The sequence below is a fragment of the Phaethon aethereus genome, assembly GCF_964289735.1.
Source record: "Phaethon aethereus genome assembly, chromosome: 16".
Taxonomy (NCBI): Eukaryota; Metazoa; Chordata; class Aves; order Phaethontiformes; family Phaethontidae; genus Phaethon; species Phaethon aethereus.
The window spans coordinates 16,268,998-16,283,425 of NC_138592.1; the positions used below are offsets into that span (position 1 = coordinate 16,268,998).

General features: G+C 43.1%; 1 protein-coding gene across 1 annotated transcript in view; it reads left to right on the forward strand.

The window, feature by feature from the left end:
• Window positions 1-14,428, forward strand: part of MMP24 (matrix metallopeptidase 24) — a gene marked incomplete at its 5' end in the record, with an annotated part of 51,219 nt that overhangs the window by 7,505 nt on the left and 29,286 nt on the right. The window contains 2 exons of the mRNA XM_082007424.1: window positions 5,088-5,204; window positions 7,195-7,499. Coding sequence (XP_081863550.1) covers window positions 5,088-5,204; window positions 7,195-7,499 — 422 coding nt within the window. The remainder of the gene's footprint in view (window positions 1-5,087; window positions 5,205-7,194; window positions 7,500-14,428) is intronic.

Here is a 14,428-nt window from a genome sequence, read left to right on the forward strand (position 1 = left end):
AGCACTCGATCCCCTCATCCAGATCATCAATAAAGATATTGAACAAGACCGGCCCCAGAACCGAGCCCTGGGGAACACCGCTTGTGACCGGCCGCCAGCTGGATTTAACACCGTTCACCACAACTCTCTGGGCTCGGCCATCCAGCCAGTTCCTCACCCAGCGAAGAGTAAACCCGTCTAAGCCACGAGCCGCCAGTTTCTCCAGGAGAATGCTGTGGGAGACGCTGTCAAAGGCTTTACTAAAGTCCAGGTAGACAACATCCACTGATGTTGCTTCCTACTACCTGAAAGGAAAGTGGGGTGGGGGTCCGTTCAGCAGGGGACTGTCTTGAGATAGCAGGTTGAGGATATCTAGTTTCCTGTAAGAAGATCGGGGGAGAATACATAAAATGGCCTCCTTGTACCCTGCAATTGGTACTGCCTCAGCAAACTTTGTGTCTGCCTGCAGCTAGTGGGTTGAATTGTAATTTTGCTCAGCAACTAGGCAAGGGAACAGTCCTGGGAGCATGCCAGGAAGGAAGGCACGCTAGCACCTGACAAAAATGGTGACTGTTATGTTTGTTGTCATCATCCCTGGAGGGAACCAAGAAATAGTCTTATTTGTGTTGGAAGTGTCTTGTGCTTTGTCTTCAGCTTGTTGTGTAGGTCCCTCACCTTGGGATGCAGGGCAGCTGTTTAAAGGTACCACTCCTACCAGCTCAGTAGTAGGTGATTGAGAGTGACAGCTTCCTCTGCCTAGGAGAGTCTTGTGGAGGGCTTGCAGCGTGAACTGAGGAAAGCCAATGTATCTGGAGAAGAGCTTTTGGAAATTACCTGTTTTCTGCATGCCAAGCAGCTGGAGGAATGCAATAGTCTATGTGTAAACAGTGCCAAGTATGAATTTTGATGATCCAGTGTTATTGGTGCACCCATTTAGAAAAAAGGTGGGGGAGAGCAACCATAAGTATCTGAATCCTGCTTCAAGTAATTGTCTTTTGTTGTTTCTGATGTGATGTGTTTTTGTAAATCCCCTGGATCACAGAAAGGTTTATCCAAACTGCTCAGTAGAGAATGACTGTCAAAAAGCTCAGCTAAAGAAGATCAATGGCAGCAAGCTACAGCTTTGTGATTCTTTTGCCATAGATCTGCCCTGCTGAGAAAAGAGATGGCTGGATTTGTACCCTGGCCCATGTGAGTAGACTAGGCGCCATATGTCTAGGAAGTAAGTTGAATCAGGGAACTGATCTAGATAGACATTCTCAGCTTGACGTTAGCACAGGCTGTTGACAGGTTGGGTACTGCCTAGCTCTAACCAGGTAGTTGGGCTTTTTTACTAGGTCTGTTTCAGAAAGTGTGTAGCTGAGCTCTGGAACAAACTGTGATAGAACATGGGGGTTCAGACAGGCCTCAGTGTAATGGGGTTGAAAGAGGAGTTAGGCAGCCATGTGTAGTGTTGGTCTTTCGTCAGCTCTGCAAATGCTGATGCCTTGGAAGCTTTGGCCCAAGAAGCCCTTAAAGCCCAGTGTGCTGGTGTTTACAGAATCACAGGATGGTAGGGGTTGGAAGGGACCTCTGAAGATCATCTGTTCCAACCCCCTGTCCAAAGCAGGGTCACCTAGGGCAGGTTGCACAGGAATGCATCCAGTCGGGTTTTGAAGGTCTCCAGAGAAGGAGACTCCACAACCTCTCTGGGCAGCCTGTTCCACCCTCACAGTAAAGAAGTTTTTCCTCATGTTGAGGTGGAACTTCCTGTGCTGCAGTTTGTGCCCATTGCCCCTCATCCTGTCACTGGGCACTACTGAAAAGAGAGTGGCTCCATCCTCCTGACAGCCACTCTTCAGATATTTATAAACATTTATAGGGTCCCCTCTCAGCTTTCTCTTCTCCAGACTAAACAGCCGCAGGTCTCTCAGCCTTTCCTCATACGAGAGATGTTCCAGTCCCTTAGTCATCTTCGTAGCCCTCTGTTGGACTCTCTCCAAAATTTCCCTGCCTCTCTTGAACTGAGGAGCCCAGAACTGGACACAGTACTCCAGATGAGACCTCACCAGCGCAGAGTAGATGGGGAGGATAACCTCTCTTGACCTGCTGGTCACACTCTTCTTAATGCACCCCAGGATACCATTGGCCCTCTTGGCCACCAGGGCACATTGTCCCATGGATAACTTACTGTCTACCAGGACTCCAAGGTCCTTCTCCATGGAGCTGCTTTCCAGCAGGTCAACCCCTAACCTGTACTAGTGCATGGGGTTGTTCCTCCCCAGGTGCAGAACTCAACTGCAGTTCTATTGCAGCTTGCCTCTGGAACAGCCCCGTGCCCTGCCCTGTGTCCCTGTGTTGTGATGGAGCTGGCACAGGGGCAGGGAAATTGACTGTCCTTGAGGGCATTAACTTTTGGTCTCTGTGCAGTTCTGGTTGGCTTTGATAGCATGGGACTGATCTGTGTGGGGGCTGATTTCCTGCTCGGCATAGGGCACGTGTTGGGAAGGGGCAGCTGCTGTTCATACATGAAACAGATGTTGAGGTGTGAGGGACTTGGCACTGTGTCAGCATAGCTTGCACTGCCCTGGAAAGTCCTGGTGACTTGTCCTATGCATCCATGTTGGTTTGGTAGCACTTCCCTGTTACATTTTTGTCTCCTAGATGATACTAGTAAAGATAAAACAGAAGGTCATTTTCTGACTGTAATCAGGGCCTGATGATGGTGATGTTCAGAGTACTGGAGTTCTCATAAAGCTCAAGAGATGAAAACCTAATGCACACTACATTTTTGTAAGGTTATGCTAAAAACTCTGTACCATATCATATGACTGTATTTAAAAAAAAAAAATACTCATCAAATATCTAGGAGAATACAGGCTCCAGTAAGCCTAACATCTCTCTAGCAAAGTGGTAGGAGCAATGCAAAAGAACACAAGTAAAGGACACTTGGAAAAACACAGTGTATTGAGGTTGAATTAATATGCTTTTTTCTAAAAGCAAACCTTAGACGTACTGCTTTTCTTTGAAGGTGGCAGCAGTTGTGTGGGCAAGACAGATCTGATTTCTACAGGTTGCTTAGATTTCTGAAAGACATACTGTACTGAGAAATGTGAGGTAACCTAAGTGGGGAAGATCTGTGCTGGCTTTCTATACACAGCTTGGCTTCTTGTCAGGTACAGTACAATATGTATAACGACTCTCATTTGCTCTGTTCTTGGTGAGGAGAAGATGACAGATGACTGCACTGAAATTTGTAAGCACCTGTAGTTTTTACATATAGGAAGTGGACTAAGGAAAGGTCAGCTGCTTGGCTGCCTGAACTGGGAGCAGGTATGTGTGCTGTGAAAGAATGTTCTTGTGAGGCTGTGCAAGGCAAAGTGTCTATTTGTTTTTTATTTAAAAGGTGTCCTGGAAAGAAATTTTGTAAACCATCTACTGGTGACGGGAAGACACTCCCTTTCTGAAGATGTGGGGTTAATATTTTTGATAGATAAGATGTACACTGTACATCTCAAGCATGTACATCTCACTGTACGCTCAAGCATGTGGGCCCATATGGACTACTTGCTGTTGGCTGGCTGCAGTTGGTGGAGGCATGTCTGCATTTGGAGGGCAAAAGTTGTCCTCCAGGTGGCCAGAGATTTGGGGGAAGCCCTACTGAGGAGAGGTGAGAGAATTTGGTGTCCTGTGTGAGAAATCTGCCAGGGTTGGCTACGATACTCTTCTCGTATGCGAGCAGGCAGTGGCATGTTTCTGCACCCCATGTCCCACAATGCATTCTTAAGGCATTGTGTCACAGTGGACACTTGCCTTTGCCATCAGAGTAAGTGCATCAAAGGCATAAAATGCCTGAAGAATGGCAGCGGCAATGTCCCGAGCAGCAGCCCAAGCAGGAGGCTGAGGGCAGTGCCAGTGTGCTTGGGAGGCTGTGGCCAGGGACTGCTTGCGTTATTCATGGCTCTGGTCCCCTGTCCTGGGCTGCACTGCAACATCCTAAAAAATGTGGCTGGGACAGAAAGTTGCTGTCCTGGGACCTTAGGAACTACAGGTACTAGTCTTCACTCTTTCTGTCCCTGTCTCCTTTTTCCCCTGCTGCCACATGCAGTGATGGGCAGATTCATTCCTCTGTAAGTTACCTCTGACTTCTCTGGAGTGTGCCCTCACCAGCAAGTGGGATAGTATTCTGGGGTACAGTCTGTTCCTCCATGTCAGAGAACCATTTATGTTGGAAGGGACCTCTTGAGATCATCTACTCCTGTCCCTGTTTGAGCAGGGGGTTGCTAGAGCATGTTGCCCAGGACCATGCCCAGCTGCCTTTTGAATACCTCCAAGGATGGAGTCTCTACCACTTCTGTAGGCAACCTGTGCCAGTGTTTGACCACCCTCAGTCTGGTGCAAGAAATAAGCAAAAGAACTGTTAAGGCTGGAGGTGAAGGATGTAGGGGAGAAGACCTGATTTCTCTGATAATAGTACATGGATCCCCATGCAAGGGACAGCATCCTTTGCTCTTCCAGCTCACCTGGCCATATAGGCAAGAGTTTCCTACATCATGAGTAACATCAAAAGAGTCAAGGATTATGGAGAGGACCTAACAGAATATGGTGACTGTGACCCACAGACTGGAGTGATCTGTTGTGGTTGTTACATGTGAAAGCCTGAGTCGTTTTCTGGGAGGGTAGTGTTTGCACTTGTTCAATCTTATCTAGTGAGTTATGAATTGGAGGGGTTTTTTTTACTGGCACAGGAGCACTTTTAACAAATGAAGAATGATACAATAGGTGGTAGGAGAGTTTGATCCCAGTGCACGCACATGTGCAATTTTGATCTGGGTCTCTTTTGTGGCATTATCGTCATTAATCTTGTCAAGCATGAGGGCTACCTGATCTGGTATCTGTGTTTCCAAAAGGAAAAATGAACTCCTTTTGGTGTGCTGAGACGTGAGGATTGCCAGCAGAGGTGGCATGTACAGCTCTGTGCAAAGAGGGTAAACCTGAGAGGGAAGACTGAGCCTTTCTTGGTGTCTGCATTGGCCATCCCTCAGAGGTCTTCCAGTCACCCCCTGAGTTCTTTTGAATCCCTTTTCCAAACTCTTTGTCAGCTTGCTTTTTCTTTCCTTCCCTTCCAGGTGGATGAAGAAGCCTCGCTGTGGAGTTCCGGATCGTCCCCACCTACGCCATAGCCGGAGGAAAAAGCGGTATGCACTAACTGGACAAAAGTGGAGGCAGAAGCATATAACCTACAGGTATAGCCCCCTCCCTGCCCCTTTTTGTTTGGGGGAAAAATGCGGTATGCAAATTTTCGAAGTACTTTTGAAAACTGGATTTTTCCTTGTAATGCCTAGCTGAGGCTTTCATTCTCAGAACATGGTGCAGGGGAATACTTTCAGAGCACTGAAAGAGTCTGATCAATAAAGATGCCTAAATCCCAGCCAGCAGCTGTGTAATTTTGACAGGAAAATCCTAATAAGATCCTTTCTGCTCCCTTAGAAATCTAAGGCTCTAGCCCTTAGATCATATGTCGTCTTTAACAAGCCATTAAAGCAGAAGGAACATCATTGTCTAAAGGCATGATACTTTCTCCCTCTACTGATTTGCAACATTTTACTGAATATTTAATTTTTGCAGAGGTTTTACTTTTGCTTATGTAGCAGAACTTTTGGTTTTGTCCAGGCCTGCTGAGGCAGTATGCTGAAGTGGGCTACAGGTGTCAAATGAGTGTTACGCAGTGACGATTGATTCCCAGAAATGTGTTTTGTTTCAGTCATTAGGCCCTTAGCTTTTGAAGGGCAATTGCCAAATGATGCCAATGGAAGTTTCTCATAATAAGCATGTCACTTCAAAATAAAACTAAACCCCCCTCTACATGAAAGTACAGTCTTTTATTTTTTTTGGAGGGGGAAAGGAGATTACAGAGGAGTAAAAATTATGGATATAGACATTAAGGAGAAGAGATGGATGAACAACGCTAAGACAGAAAGAAAGTCTGTGGTGAAGAGGTATGAGTGATCAGCATGGAGAAGGTGCCAGAATGTGTAGGAAAAGAGATGATGGTGTGAAGGGAGAGAGAATCAGGGACTAGGGCACACTGTTGCTTCTGCCAAGAGCTCTGAGAAAGGAAGAGTAAGATTCTTCAAGTAACAGTGAGGGACTGCAGAGACTGGGAGGAGGGACTAGTTCAAAGTTTCCATCAATTATTCCTTTTACTCAAATTGTAAAGGAACATCTTCTGTATGTGAAGATCTGAGAGTCAGATCCTGCTTCTAACCTTTTCTGGACCTTAGGGTATATAATTGTATAAATAAAACGTATCTTAAGTGTATGCATAACCACAGGAAGCAGACTGGCAAATGGCTTCACTTCTCCCATTGTCAAATTAGTAGTTGCTTAACTTTCCAGTTTCAGTGCTTGTAGTGTGCCATTCCAGTGACAGATAGCTTGTTTTACCACTGAATGTATTACAGCTTCTTTCATCTGTCAATCATTATATTAAATTGAGCCAGTTTCATTAAAGACTGAAAGTCGTTTCCATGACATTTCATATTCCCCAAGGCAAGCTTAATAGGTCTAGGGTCTATTATATGCACACATAAAAAAACCACCCTGTGAACAGCACTTTTTAAGCTAAAGTTTACAATTATGGGAAATTTATGTGCAGTTAAACTTCTTGCCTCCCCCTGCCGCCATAAATTCTGTATCATCAGCTGTCATGGACTGGGTTGCACAAAACTGGCAGGTTCATCACTCCTGTGAGCTCTTAAGTATTTTGAGTAGTCCTGAGAATGAAGCTGCTCATATAAGTAAGGTTGTATAGTTTACGGAAATTATTGTTTCTCAAAAAGAATTTTAGTAATAAGTTTTTTTTATACACTGGATTCCATTTTAGCATGATAATTTCAAACAAAATCTGAAACAATTTACATTTTTAAACTAAGTTACTTAGCTGTCTACACCAGGATTGGAAAGGTTGTCAGGTTATTAGGAAGCCGATACAAGATCAACGAAAGTATTGGGAAGACTGTTATTAATAAATGTAGACTTCAGATCAGGGCTGTAGTTTTGTTGGTAACTTTATTTGTAACAACAAAACTTTGCATGCATAAAGTAGTGTCTGCAAAAAAATAAAGATCCTTTGGAAATGGAAACTGTGTAGATGCGGCTATGTTTTGGAATTATAATAAGAAGTCTTCAATGTACTCTGCAGATTTAAACAACCCTTCTTTCTCATTCACACAGTGTACACAACTATACCCCCAAGGTTGGAGAGATTGATACGAGGAGAGCCATTCGTCAGGCATTTGATGTTTGGCAGAGAGTGACACCACTTACCTTTGAAGAGGTCCCTTACCATGAAATTAAAAATGACAGAAAGGAGGCAGATATTATGATATTTTTTGCTTCTGGTTTCCATGGAGACAGTTCTCCATTTGATGGAGAAGGTGGATTCCTAGCTCACGCTTACTTTCCTGGACCAGGAATAGGAGGAGATACTCACTTCGATTCGGATGAGCCATGGACCCTGGGAAATTCTAATCATGACGGTAAGAGCGCAGGTCATTTTTCAAAACAAGGATAAATTGAATGTAGACATTCAAAGCTGAAGGCTTTCAGCTACAAAAGTATTTGATTAGTCGAGCTTTCACCTCCCGTACAATGGTTCAAATGTTTTAGAAAACATATGTTTTATCTTAAATGGGTAAATAATTTTAGTAGTAAGTTTGTGATTGCATGCCTCTGTGCACATGTGTGAATGTTGAGGAGTGAATAGAAGTGTGTGTCTGCTGGCTTTTTACATCTCAAGATTCAGAAAAGAGTTGCTACAGAAACCACGGCTCTGAGAGGGAAAAGGTGAACAAGAGAGTGTTGAAATGTAAATTCTGTATCTCATGGAATACGTAACAAGGGAAATTAGAGTTAGTTGTAATGGTGAATAAAAAGTTGAGAGAGTGAAGACTTTCTTGAATGTCAAGTTGTTTTGATGCATATTTGTTTTCCCACAGTCTGAGTATAGTCATAATTCCTCCCATCAGAAGCTGGGGCTGGCTGATTTGTTGAGGAAGACTGATGGTTAGCACAACTGTTTTTGTGTTCTTAAGTAATGAAGACTTTCTAGCTTTATCTTACTCTCTAATGGCAATGAGCACTTTCTGATCTATATTCAAACCTTTGATTGAGGATAGTGACGACTTGTAAAAAGTTTAAGTTGGAAAACCAGAATGTTACACTGGCCTCATAAAATACCACTTCACTTTCCACAGCCGTAGTCATTCGGGAAGGACAGCCTGTCTTTAAACCTTTAGGGATTCAAAATCATGTTTTGAAACATTTTATAAGGATAAGAAGTTTACTTAGACTGTAAATATGTCTTGATTTTTAAACTGTAGTAGCATTGTTGTGGCCATTATGTCATGTGCAGAGGTAATGTCTTTCATTAGACCAAACAGTGTAATTTGAAAAGGAGAAAAGCTTTCAGGCATGCAAGCAACCTTCAGGCCTGACCTAAAAGTGACAGCTTTCTTTCAGGATGGAATGCAAATTGAGAAAATCCCTAAGCATTTTGAGTCAGTATCTATCAGATCATCTTTGAAAGGAAATGGAGCTGGCAAGTTCAATTGTGGGAATGCTAATTTGTAGGAAAGCAGAAATTATATGATACTTGACTTCTCATGGAAAGAGAAGTAATGTTTCCTGGCATGTTTAAATGACTACATTGGGTTTAGGCAGAGAAAGAGAGAGGTTATAGCCTGTGGGATGTGGAGCGGTGATAGTGTGAAGAGTGTGGGAGGTTATGGTGTGGCAGAGAAGCAATCTTGTTATCTTGAAATGCTATGAGTTTATATTCCTAGGTTTGTGGCTGGAGGGCAGTTTATAGGTTTCCCTTGAGGATCTGGATTGACAGTCAGAGACTGAGTGAGTGCCTTGAGAGCTGCTTTTGCAGCAGTTAGGTGTGTTTGTGCTTTATCAGCGGTCTGTGCGAGTTCAGTCTGGTCTTAGTAGTTACTTGATCTCAACTACGGGGTGTGAGGGTGGCTTGTGTGCTGGATATGACTTGCCAGGTAAGCCCACGTATGAGACCTTGGAGTACTGGTGTCTGGGGTAGAAGGTCCTTCCACGAAGGCAGAAGGGAAAGTTTTGAGAAGTTGTACTTGCTTTTTTTCTTTTCTCTTTTTCTGCACAAAAAGCTTCCTTCTCATGATAAGCTTAGCAAAGTTGTAAAGCAGCTTAAAGACTGGCAGGGATGGCTCTGGGGAAAATTTTCTGCTGGGTAGGATGTTCTAACACAGATGATAATTTTTTTGAGGGTTTTTTGGTATAGTTTTTAGGATGGTGTTTGAGAGCAATGTATACAATGAGTAGAAGGTCTCTTTTTTTGTTTTGTTTATAAAACCTATTTCTTATGCAGTATCCATGTGGCTTTTTCAAAAACATGAGGTATTTCTCTGGTGTGCTGAGTGACTGTCATGAGTAGTGTTCTCAAAGTGCATGTAATTGGTATTTGAGGGGCTGGTGTGCATTCCAAATGTGAAAATTTATAGAAGAGTGGAGATTTCCATTCCAGAGGATAGATGTCATTTGTGTGTTTGTTTTCAAATAACCATGCTGCATAGACTAGGCAGCATGGCTATTTGAAAACTCTTTTTAAAAAGTCACCAGAGAGGATGTTGATAATGGTGGGGTCATATTTGTCCCCTCCACCTGGGGGAAGTGCTGATGATAGAAAGGGAATTTCATGAGGTGAGGATGACAGGGATAATCTTGTAGTCAGAACTTTATAGATGTGCATGTTAAATGTGAGGAGTTTGTCGTTGCCTGTGTTCTTAGCCTTGGTATGCAAATATGAAAATGTCCTGTCTCCTCACTGGATGATCCAGGCCTTTTCAGGAGTGTTTTTCCTTCCGTTGCACTATCTTTCCGTTGCTCTCACTAGCTCCAGATTCTCACCTCTGATGTGTTTTACTTGAAATGCTGTTAGCACGTCTTAGAGTTTCTTCTTGGTCAGAGATTTCCTGCACTGTGATCAGTTTACTGCCTTTTTTCATTGGAAATAAGGTGTTAGCAGAGGCAATGTTGTCTTTTGAACAGGAAGTATTTCTTCAAACATGGTCTTGTTTGTCCTCATGTTACGTATTTTGGGGAAATGGGGTTGTTCAGTCTGGAACCGAAGTCGTCTGTCAGTGAAAGAATAAAAATACCCTACCAGTAGATGAGTAGCAAAGCTGTCATTAATTCAGATGCAAAAAAGGAACTGTTTTGGCCATTCAGCATCCACTCAATGATTATAGAAATCTTAAAATAGCCACAAAGTAACAATAGTATCTTTACATCAAGCCACAAAATAATCACGATGTAAAATGTTCCATTCCTTACAAGAATGTGTATTAGTTGAAGGGAAGATTTGAACAACCTGCCTCAAAGCTCTCTTAGCCTTGCAGCAATAGTAAAGGTAAATAGCAAAGGTCAGCAGAGCAGGATGCTGAAACTGGCACTGTAGGTCCTCAGAATATTTGGCTGATCTATTTAGTCCGTCTAGTTTTGTTAGAAACCAGTATGCTCTGAAGCTTTGCTTTTATTGGTCTACATTTGTCTTACTGTGTCATGGCACCTGAAGAGTTTCAGTAAGTCCATGTTTGGATGCAGCTGTCACCCCATTGAAGAACTGTTCTGGAGTCTTCACCAGCAGTGCAAATTATGTGGATAAAAGTGAAACATTTCATGTGAATTCTCATCCAGTCAGAAAAAATGAAGAATGATTTGAACAGATCTTTCTATGAAGACAGACATGTCTGATCTGTACATGGAGAATAGGATATATCCTGTTGATGAAAACTTCTCTCTTCTAAAGATACCTTGTGGTAATCTGCTAGGGTTCATTAGCAATTTTATCACACCAGCTAGTGGATAGTTAGTTGGGATTTATACTCGTTATCATTTTGCATGATCATTATTATACTGATTTTCCCCCTTGTGGACAGCATGACCATTACCATGACCCTTACAATTATTAGTATAATCATAATAGCTGTGATGCTGTTGGTTGCCTTTCTGAGGCCATGGTAATAGGGCATATGCACCAACACTTCTATTATCTTCTGCTGTGAAGAATGATCCTGCATGGGCTTTTGAAGTGAATGCGAAGTTTCCTTCTCCTTGGATGTTAGTTACAGTTCCACTCATGCATACAGTTCCTTTAGCCGAGTAATACTGTACTTTCAATTCATGATCGCTGATATATCATCATAATTGTACTTTATTCTGTGACCTTCCTGTAAGCAAGCTGTGGAAGATTAGTTTAGATAATATTATGATGAGGGTGTGCAAAACCAGGTAGGAAGTTGTACTCCTGGATCAGGCCTTATTAACTGGAACCATGGGATACAGAATTCATTTGTTAAGTTTTCATATGAGAATGTGAATGGGAGCAGCTAGAAGCATGAAGCACAATATTGGAATTCGGAAGGATCAAGGCAAATCAGAGAAGTGATGTGGCAATCAGGATGCAACTGAAAAAGAGGAGGAGTGTGGTTTTACATGTAGAGATAAATCATCTACACAGCCACACAATGAGGAGCAACTGGCATGGTCATGACTGCAGGGACTTACCTCATGTTTTTCCTGGAACGTGCTCCTCAATAGAAGCGAAAGAAGCTCTTGGCCTTTAGCTTATCCCAGACTTGTAGCAGCAAGGGCTCCACCTTATAAGACTTTGATATATGGGCACTTGGAGGCAAGTGAAGCTGTTTTTGGAGTCATTGTCTTTTAATGGTACATTGTGTGTAGCTGCTCGCAAGCCAAGTGGCCCCTCTTGGCTGCTCAGATGCAGCGTTTGGTCCCCGAGTTACATGTCAATGCAGGTAGTCTCAGTATCCCAATTGCATTAGCGTGCATTACCAGAGGGGACATGAAAGGTGACTTTGCTCTACTTTCTCCAAGTCTTGGGCTTTTTTTACTTGAAATGTGCTGTAGAAACAGCCAAACAAACTTTAAACTGCCCATCTCAAGACTCACAGCCACTGACATACGTTGCTCACTGTGGGCGGCAAAGCCTGTGCCTGAAAGAGGATAAACAGACTTGGCTGTGCTGGGATCTCTCCCTTGGCTGCCTCAGTATCTTATCTAACTTGGCTCAAGCATAGAGATGCTGCATGAAATCCATTATTAACTGGCCAAATCAACTATTTCCTAGCCTTTATATGAAAATAATAATTATATATGTCTGTATCTCCAACAACAGGTTGAAAAGGAATCCTGAGTAAGTTCTGTCAGTTTAAACATCCACATTATACATGACTGCTCTTACCCTCTGACAACTCAAACATTTGTTTAATCCAGGTTAATTACAGGAAACACATTTTCACCTCCAGTTTAACATTGCAAATAATATCAATAATAATCCCAGGCAAATCCTCTTCATGGTCTTTTAAAAAAAGTAAAAGGCCACTGCTGTTACACATGTTGTCAACACCATCCTACTAAATATGCAGTGTCTGCCAACCCACTGCAGATATTAGCTTTATAGCTAATAGCTATAAGTATATAATATGTGTATATAATAGCTAGAGAGAGAGCGCGCTATATGGATGTAGCTGTATATAGCTATAAGCTATACTCCTCTGTTGGTAGTGACAATACTTGCTCTGTCACCATCACTGCAAATAGCAGTGCCTGTGTCTTACTGGTGCTGGTGCTAATGGCACCCATGTCTGCAGTGACTACCCATGGCTGTAGGAAGCACTGCTGTTGCTGCAGGGTGGGTAACCAGAACTGCCACTGCTGGGGCTGCCCCCTCTGCAATGGTGATCCTGCTGTCAGTCTTCCTGTGCAATCCAGATTTCATTCCAAAGCTTATGTGTACCTGGCATCATGCCGGTCAGGAAATGCACTGAAGCAGTTTAGAAGGCTTAAAGTGGAGCAGGATTGGTTTAGGGAAGACATTTAGAGAATGTTTTTGTTGCTAAAGCAAGGTAAATACCACACCTTGCCAGGGATCACCAGAATATTTTTCTTTCAGCATGCCTAGAGTTGAGCTCTAAGACTGTCCCTATCATCTGCTTCTTCAGTGGCATTGTAAGTGAGAGCGTGCCCAAGGGCAGCCACTATCTTCATGAAATAACCCCAGCTGACAAGTTACTCCTGTAGCGACTCTAGTGTAACTCAACTTCACATCAAGTTTGATCATTTTGCAGTTCACAGAATTCATCTTTCAGTATCCTCTCTTCCAGGTACTCTCCCACAGCTTCACCCCTGTATCAAGTTCTCTTTGTAAAAGTGGGATTACCACTGTGACTGCTCTTTAGATATTGGCAAGAAATGCTGAGCTTTGCTAAAGGCAAGTAAACGAATATTGTAATCATTGCCACAAACACGTCCCTGTAGATCCCTCCTCCAGAGGCTTCTTTGGAAAGCTTCTTGTTCAGGGCTTCTGAAGAAAAGCCAACAAAAAAGAGTGTCAGTGTTTACGAGATGCTGCCAGTTACTGGTACAGGAGATGAGACCTCAGGGGTTGTTATCAGTGTCAAATCAGTGCAGGAGCTTCTGCAGAAGTTCTGTAGGAAAAAAGCCTGAATCACCTGCCGGGAAGGCTTCTGTTAGCCACAGAGGAGAGGAACTGGACAGATTTTTCTCCGTGATTCCGCCACAAGGACTAGCATTGTTTCAGTGGGCATCTACCTGGATAACAGAGAAAGCACTCCTGAAGCCACCATCTGGACATTACATATGTTCAGGGGTCTGAGCCGTTTTTTCAGGACAGCCAAATACTGTCTAAGCTGACTAATGTGAATGTTCAGCAATGATCTCAAGGTGAAAGTTTTGGTTAGAGTAGCTAATTTTGGAGGAGAGTCTTAGAGATAGCCAGTGAGCATGACAGCCTGTTGTACTTGTTGGTGGGGGCCATGCATAGCTTTAAGCTGATGTTTAATCTGCCAGTCAGCATGTTCGAAGTGGTGCCTTCACTGGAGATTTGCTGTTTTCTATCCTGGCAATATTAACATCACAAACCTTCTTGATTTGTATCCCTGTTCCTAAAGATGGGATCCTCTCTCTCACCTTTGTATTTACAGTGGAATTCAGTTGCACAAACATGGGCATTTAGCCAAGCTTTGAGAGTGCCACTCTCCTGTCAAGCTTGGGCTGTTATTGTTAAGAAATGAGGTGCACCAAATTAATTTGGGCTTGAACCTGAATGTCCTGGTACTCTTTTTTTAATTCCTGCTATGAGTACAAAGTTCTTAAAATTGCCCAGGCACTTACAGATTTTCTGCCACAGCAGTGCCTCTGTTTGGAGCCTGTCCCATTTAGATCACTGACCATTGCCTTTATCCATTTGGTCCATCTTAGGTGTCTTATGGAGGATGTCCCATGCTTCTGATACTTGTTGCCTTTACTGTCACATCTGAGTACTTGAATCTGCATGCTTGTCTTGAATACCCTAGAAGCCATTAGAGGTACAATACAGAAGGTTTCTTCTCTA